Source organism: Chaetura pelagica, unplaced genomic scaffold, assembly GCF_000747805.2.
Source record: "Chaetura pelagica isolate M959 unplaced genomic scaffold, ChaPel_1.0 scaffold271, whole genome shotgun sequence".
Taxonomy (NCBI): domain Eukaryota; kingdom Metazoa; phylum Chordata; class Aves; order Apodiformes; family Apodidae; genus Chaetura; species Chaetura pelagica.
The window spans coordinates 373,070-381,211 of record NW_009952106.1 but is presented as its reverse complement, the minus strand read 5'-3'; the positions used below and the strand labels follow the sequence as shown (position 1 = coordinate 381,211).

At 39.0% G+C, this 8,142-nt stretch overlaps 1 protein-coding gene across 1 annotated transcript; it reads right to left on the bottom strand.

Moving 5' to 3' along the window:
- Positions 1-245: 245 nt before the first annotated feature.
- On the bottom strand, positions 246-7,147 carry KCNK5 (potassium channel, subfamily K, member 5). Its single transcript, XM_010006138.1, has 5 exons — positions 7,133-7,147; positions 4,731-4,842; positions 3,191-3,357; positions 2,009-2,177; positions 246-1,066 (listed from the first exon to the last, which is right to left on the bottom strand). Exons 1-5 carry the CDS (start codon positions 7,145-7,147, stop codon positions 246-248), a joined length of 1,284 nt encoding a protein of 427 aa, XP_010004440.1.
- Between the last annotated feature and the right edge of the window lie 995 nt (positions 7,148-8,142).

Genomic DNA, 8,142 nt, shown 5'->3' with positions numbered 1-8,142 from the left:
CATAAAATCCCAAGTAGGAACAGAACTTCAAATTCAACTGTTATTTTACAAATTTTTCAGATAAGCAAAGCTGATGGGCTCAGAAAACAACTTAGAATGGGAAACGGACACTGGAATTTATTAGTTTGGGACTTGCTTTTGTTTTCAAAGAGACAAGAGAAGCTGCAAAAATGTGCTTTTCTCCTTGCTCTGTTACTTTGTTCAATATGCACTGACCACTTTCGAAAACCATTGTCAAACATGCTTCACGTTGCAGCCTTCACATTGCTTACTGTATTGTATTCATTCATCAGTTGTTCGTAAGGCACAGAAAGTTCTAGCTCGTTATTGGTAAAGGTAGATTCATCTGAGGACGGGAATTTCACCAGTTTTTTTGCAGTTTCAGATTCCTCTGTGAGATTATCATCCATGGAGGATTTTGACGTTTCCTCATCATCTGACGTATCTTCCTCTTCACCATCATCTTCATTTACAAATGTTATATTGGCATTCTCAAATATTAAGGGTCGATAGTCTCTGGAATCCCACACTTCACCTTCTTCCTCACTAATCCTGTCAAGCTGGTTTACAAACATGGTTCCTTCCAGAGGGCTGTCTCCAATATGCTTATCATGCAGGGGTCTCAGTACATGACCATTTTGTATGTCCAGGGAAGTCTCACTGTACTCAAATGACTCTGTCTTTGTGTAAGTCACCTGGGCATCTATACTGGCATTCTGCATATTTTGTTTGGCATTTTCTACTTTAATAATTAGGTCATTGTTTGTCTTCAGGGCCTTCTTCCCAATCTGCTTAATAAGATCATTGTAGGTCTCTTCCTTCTTTGAAAGGAAGCTGAAGATGTTGACATCTTTTGATGTACCCATTTGAAGGGGTTTTTTAGACCGAGGATGACTGTCAAATGACTCTTTTCTTTTTTTCCTCCGTTTCTTGATTGCTTTGTGGACTTCCACAAACATACTGACCTTCCAGTTAACAAAGAGTGAAAGCCACGCTAGTCCCAGATAGATCCATAACTCCACAAAATATCTGTAAAGGGCATGATAATTTGCATCTGGATTTACACCTACAAAGAATTAAAACCAAGACCATTACTGAAAGAAGACTCACACTTGATAAACTTTTGACATTACGACCCCGAAAATTACTCTCTTCTACACTAACACAGCCCAGTTGCTTGAGCACTGCTCTGAGAGGTGGTAAGCAGGGATCTGAAACCCTTTGGACAGAAAGAGTTGATTTCAGGTCTTTCCCTTCTTGGCTGCATGTATTATGACCACTAGATTACAACATCAAATGGAAGCATATTTATCCTCTCCTTGAAAGCTATAAAAGTGAACTTCTTTCCTCTTTTAAGAATTCTCTTTGACATTGAGGTTTGGATATAGGTACCTTCTTTGAGGAAAAGTTTCAGAATTCCACTTATATAGACCATCTTCAAAGCCCTGAACAAACCAGTGGATTTTAGAGAAAGAGAGGATTTAGGAAGGACACTCCCAATAGGCTCAGCATTTCCTGTTGACTAGTTGAAGACAGCTGCACAGACAGCATTGTCCGTTACTTATGTGCTCTGCTTAATATACTGGAACACCTTCAAAGGCCATCAGCTGAGGCTAAATCAGCAAAAGGATGCCACTCTTGCTTTGCTGGCTTGAAAGGCATTTTGTTTAGTCTTATGTGGGGGGAGAGAAGATGGACTGTTCCCCACAGTTGTCATGGTGGGTAACTTCTGGTCTGAAATAGGGACCTGGGACACCTGAAAAAGTTACGAACTCCAGAATTTCCCTCCCAATTTAGTCCATTAAAGGCCTTAGGTACCTAAACTAAGATTAAAGAGCCTGTTCTAGTCCAGATCCAGTCTAGATCAGTACCCAGCTCTGACTGAATCTTCCATTCAGAAGAATGTTTTAGAAAAGCTTAGAAATCACCTTTTTGAGTTAAGAGTTTGGAAATAGAATTGACACACTGTGCAGCTAGTGAAATAAATGAATCAAATACAATTACTGACCAGCAACAAAATCTCCAAATCCTATGGTGGTGATAGTGATGAATGAGAAATAGAGGCCTTCAATGTAATCCCATCCTTCAGTCACCATAAAGACAAAGGGAGGAATAACCAGATGGACTAGGACACCCCAAACAATGAAAATAGCTGTGCACGTAATTTGTGCTTTCCTCTGTAAAGAAAGAAGAAAAAAGTCAGGGAAAGATCTCCACATTTTCTTTTCCCATCCATGACACCAAGCATCATTTCACTGTATCAGACATTTCAGAGTTTTTTGGTAACAGTTAATCAGCCATAACTAAAAGTCACTAATTGACAAAAATACACAACTAGTTTATCTTTTTTTAATGCAGAACTCACTATTCTTACAACTACTTGCTCAAACAGGATTATTTCCTTCTGATTTTCTCTCACACCCTTGAAAAGTTTAAGGAGTTCCTGATAGTTTTAGAAATAGGCATAGGAAACAGACATAGCACTCTAGTCTAAAAAGCACCTATACCTCTGATTTTCCTTTTGTTCATTTCAGTATAGAGAATTCACAAGTGTTTAAGAGGCTCCTCTCCTATTTATGCCTCCTACTCTTTGCCACTCATGTAAACTCTGCAGGAAGCTGCAAACACATGCATTTCACCATAGTTTTCTATTTCAGAAAATACAACAAAAAACAAACAAAAAACCCAAACAACAAAAAAACACCACCAAAAAAGCCAACAAAAAGCCACAAGCAAAAACCCATAAGCTGGTAACTCAGAACACAACACTATTTTCCAGTTGGTTCACTGCACAGAAGGAAGTACTCATGCTAGCATAGAAGCAGGTGGGAACAAAGCAGGACAGCTTATTTCAGTGCCAGAAGAGCTTGCATGGAATGTCTGTGAAGTGGAGCCTCACCTACATTTGTTCTACAGGTTTCTAATGTAAAGAGATACGTGTCTCCATAGAAGCTGCAAGACCTGTATTTAGTATGAAAGGTTTCTACAAGATCTTTTTTGCTAAAACTTCTCGTAGTACTAACATATCAGACCCAATCCCCCTTTCAGTTATTTCTATGCAACACCATTTGAGAAAATTCATATTTGTGCAAGTGTTCATTCACCAAGATTAGCAGGTAAGTTAAGAAGTACAAGCTTAATTCATTCATCAAAAATACACAGCACAAGGGTAAACAAGAGAGGGGCTTACCAGGCTTACTCCTCTTTTTGTCAGAAACTGGCCCAGCCTCTTGGCACGTCCTCCAAAGAACTTCCCCAGAGCACTAATCCATGTCAAACAGAGAGGAACTCCAAAGAGCCCATAAAATATGCAGAAGAGACGCCCAGAGGGTGTCTTTGGAGAAACATTTCCGTAACCTAAAAACAAAGGGATAAGTATGTGCATGGTCTGTTCTTGTTGCAGAAAATTCAAGGCGATTCTCCCTATATACCAAAAAACATCGCATGGGCTTCTGCTGTATTACCTCCCCATCTATGAGAGCTTTATTCCAGCTGCTGATCTTCTGAATCTGGATACCTTCCAAATATATTCTAGCAAACGTGTTCCATTAATGCAGGCTGAGAAGATTGCTGCATTTTAAGTGTTTCCTAGATTTTGTGCAACTTTTTCTTGAAAAGATGAGACGAATATTAAATAAAGCTCCTCCTGATATGATTTCCCAACCTTGAGCAGCACTGTTAAAAACTTGATTGAATCAATTTTATAGAATAAAATCTCAAAATTCACCCCGAAGCTCCCTTCCATATGTGAAAGATACACTATATACATTTAGCTTCTGACCTTGTACATCTCCAGAGTAAGAGTTTGTGAGTTAAGTGCAAGGTGAGTTGCGACATGGCAAGGTATTTCAACTGAATTTATTTCTTTGCTGGTCACAGAACCCAACAGGGCATTGCCAACTCAGGTTCTAAAATCAGTAGCCTATTTTCTGAACTTCTGGCAGATCTTTCTTATTTAGGTGTGTTCCTGACTTCAACTTTTTGTCAGATGTTATAATATAATCTGGATATTACAAGTCTCAAATAATAAAGAAAATCAGAGTACTGCATACAGTTGAACAGTAAGACTTCCATTCCTGTACACCTCCAGCCTTTGCTGATTATTTTGCATTCCCAGAGTTGTTTTTGTTTTGGTTTTGTGTTATAAGTGTAGCAACACTGTGTAGCAAAGATTTTTCTATCAAAGACAAAGGCAGATGATGTTGAACTCTGAAAATCTGTACATCTAAGAAGGAAGAAGTCTTTCAGTGCAGAGGGTTTTACAAGCACAAATCAGTAGTGAGATTTAGAAGATAACACTTGCTCTACTTTGCCTTCATCAGAAGATAGATAAAAAGTCTAGATAGTTCTGTGAGCCAAGAACACTGGTAAATCAGTAGCTTAAGAGGATGCATGTGAGTAACAGGTCAGCTATACAAAAACCTCATATGCACATACCTTAATTATTAATTAGCCGTATGGAATGTTTTGTAATATTTTTCTTTGGGGATTTTATTATTTGGCATTTAAGTGCACAACTTAATGGAAGTGGAATGATCCCAGTCATTCATAACAGCACCTTGAATTTGTTATTTACTGGAAAGGCACACACTTCTCTTCTGTATACCCATGGAGAGAGTGCCAAAACCCCTGCGTTTTTTCCCCTCTGTGAACCTGACACACAAATGTAAGAGTACAAACACACTAGAACATACAGAAGACTAGGAAAGCTGACACAGTACTAGACATACCAATTGTAGTGATCACAGTAGCAGCAAAGATCACAGCGTTAGGCCAGTTCCAGTTGTTGAAAGTATTGTTCCCAGTGATGGCAACGCCCTGTCCAGCAGCATTTGACACAACCTGTAAGAAAACAGTTTACAGTCATTCTCGGAAAATCCCGGCAGCCTGAAAAAGAAATGTGTCTGTCCATCTCAGATTTTCCCCCTTTGTTCATGCTTTTAAAATAACTAATTTTTTTTGGTGAAGGCTAGCCGAGTCTACTCACTAACAATTTTGTTAAATATTAAAAACTTGCTTCACCTAAGTAATGCAGGTGCTCTGATTTTTAACCAGAAGGTTTTAATTAGATAAGCTTTTACTTGATTTACCAGTTTCACTCAAATGGATCTCTTCCAGAGACCAAACACACTCCTCCAGACTGAACAAGCATTTAACCTCCAGTGCAGTTCTTGACTGTAGTTTACTATTAGGGGCATCTTCAGAGCTACTATCCATTTCAAAACACTGTTACGTGCCTCAGCTCGACCTGGGTATGAGCAGGACGTCAGAGAATCCTTGGCAAAGCTAGTGTGAATAATGTTAATTCACCTGCTGTCCCTGGCAAAATCAAGTAATATACAAGCCAACGTAAAACTGTACTTTTCAGCAAAGAGAGACAAATTAACACTTCTCCAAAGTATTTCATGCAACAGGACTCTAATCTGGACCCTTCCTTTCCCATCTTTGAATCTAGTATGCAATGACTTACAATGTTTTAGGAAAGCAAGTGTAGTTATTGGCATTTCTTAACATCTGTTCAGGTTTTCAGGCACTCAAGAATTATTAGCCATCTTCACCATTTTCAGGAAGCCTTTTGTAGGACAGGACTTGGAATGCCCAGCCTCCCACTGTCTTGCCAGAATTAGACTGTAGAAAATGCATTGATTAAAAAAACCCTAATTACTATTTAGTGCAGAAAATCAAAGTTTCAGATCAAAACCATGCATCTTGCAAATTCTGACCTGCATTTCTACCTCCTTAAAGTGAAAAAGTAGAGGTATTTCCAATATTCCTTCCTAGAAATCCCTAGTTATTTAAATCTTTGCTCTGTTGCATCATGTTGCAGTTAGTGTTCTCAGGTTACTCAGCTCTTCTTCCCTTTCAGTGTAAACCAACATTGTCAAGAGTTTTTTTCAGAGGCTACATCTGTGAGCAGTGAAGGTATCTGCAAAAGCTGCTTCATAACACTATCCCACTTACTATGTGTTTCCCTCAGTAATGTTGAATGCAAAAAATATCTTGAGCTAAATAGCTATATATGGAGGCAACATACTTTTTTTTTTTTTTTTAATAAACATGACAGGTGAGGTTGATCTTAAATTAGTAAGAACTTAAAGGTACCTACAACAAACTCTTCCTCAACTCGTCACCCCTTCCTTCCTTCCTACTTGATTAAGATCTGATCTTGGACCCAGCAGAGACTCAACACAAAGTTCAATCATTACTCAAAACATACACAAGTTAACACAGGTTTTAATTATTCCTGACTTATTACATATCACCACCCTCCTCCTGTAATAAAAATGCCCTCAAAGTGAATGTATTGTGGATATACAAGATGCAAACAATTTAATTAAAAATGCACTTTCAACACACAAGCTATTACAGAAGATAAAAGGAGAAGCATTGAAAGTGAATGAAGGTACAGAACTAGATGTTTCTCCTAGTGAACTCGATGTGTATGTAGTCTTTCCATAGCCTACAGGCTCTAGGTAGAAAAGGATACAGACATAGTTCTCACTGAGGCAGTGATTTTTCATAAGAAAGCAACATTGAAATGAGAAGTAACCCTAAAATGGGCAGGTCGAGAGCAGACAAGTAAACAGACAACACCAGCTCCTTCCAAAAGACATATTTCAGGAAGCTACAATGGATCACGAGAGTTCATCTGAGTAGAGACCAAAGTAACTTCATCCATCTATGATTTCTGCCAGGGCTTGCAGATGAACTTCCTAAAAGTCCCAAAGAACATCCAAAGTACCTGCCTAATAGACACAAGCTGTATACTATTATCTGAGAAAAGATACCACAACTTTTTCCACTGCCCAGCAACACCGCACTAAATGTTCTATCAAACGCCAGTTCTCCAGTCATTTTCCATCCTGTAAGTGCACTTGGATATTTTTTTTAATTGTTATTCCCTCACAGAGCAACTGATCTCATAGAGACTCACTGAAGTATTCATTTCCATTGTCACTGGGCCATGATCTCATTGCATTACTCCACCTTCAGACCTGAGCTAATGAGCTCAGTTTCTCAGTACATAGTTACTATAAGCTCCACCAATGTTTGAGGTCTAGAGGTGTGAAGGGGGCCCAGACCCAAGAGGAAGATGCTGCTGGACTGAGTAGCACACAGCTGCCATTCATACCTGGGCAATTACCATTCTGGGGGAAAAATGGCCAGCCCTCAGAGTTATTATTTAGAGAACCACAGATCCTCTCCAGACAAAGCTACCACTCTTCTATCCTTATTTGCACACAGTCATCACCCAGTAGGGCATAATTATCTATGATCTGTAGTCTAGTCTTTCAAGTTACCTTATGCCTGCGATAAGTCCAAATGTGCATTGCTGCACACAATATATATCCCAGCTGCAGAAACAAAGATGGTCACAAAACATGCTTAGATAGCTTTGGTGCAGTGGGAACCATGTAGCTGCTTTCCAAGCAGCAGAACTCTTGCCCATACTGAAATAATTAATTATTTTGGTTTCAACAATCAAAGCAACTGGACACTAAACTGAACAGCAAACACAGGTTTTTTGCTTGGTAAATCTGTTAGGCAATCTCAGAAATGCCTTTATTTTCATATGCTAGGGTACAGAATGCCCAAATTGCCTGTGCTACTTTTGCTAAACTACATAAAATTTGCTCTAAAAAGCCTTTGAATGGGAAAATAGGCAGCGAGGAAGAAGGAAGATAAGTGTTCTTAATATCTTGAAAGATGCAATTTAGAAACTATCTTTTCAAGTATGGCCAAATTAAAAAACTCTGAACTTACACATCTCCTTAAACCCCACTTCACAACAGTTTGTACTGATAGAGGAAGGGCTATTTTCAGTCAAATTACTTTTCTCTCTCACTTCCCACCATCCAAATTCTCCACTTTGGAAACTGAAAAAAAAGAACACCTAGAGCTCCTTGGAGCTACTGCTGACAGTACGCAGACTTGCATTTGCATAGGGAGATTTCAAATATGCATAAAACCAATACACATTCCAATGACATTAACACAAGTAGAAACTAGGTTGCTACCTGAACATAATGAAGTTGAGAATTTGCTCAATTTGCAGGTGCTTCCCCACAGTTCCTTCTATATTCCTCTATGAGTGCAGGGGGACAGCCTACCATCATGCCATGGGTGGCAAGGGAACTTCTG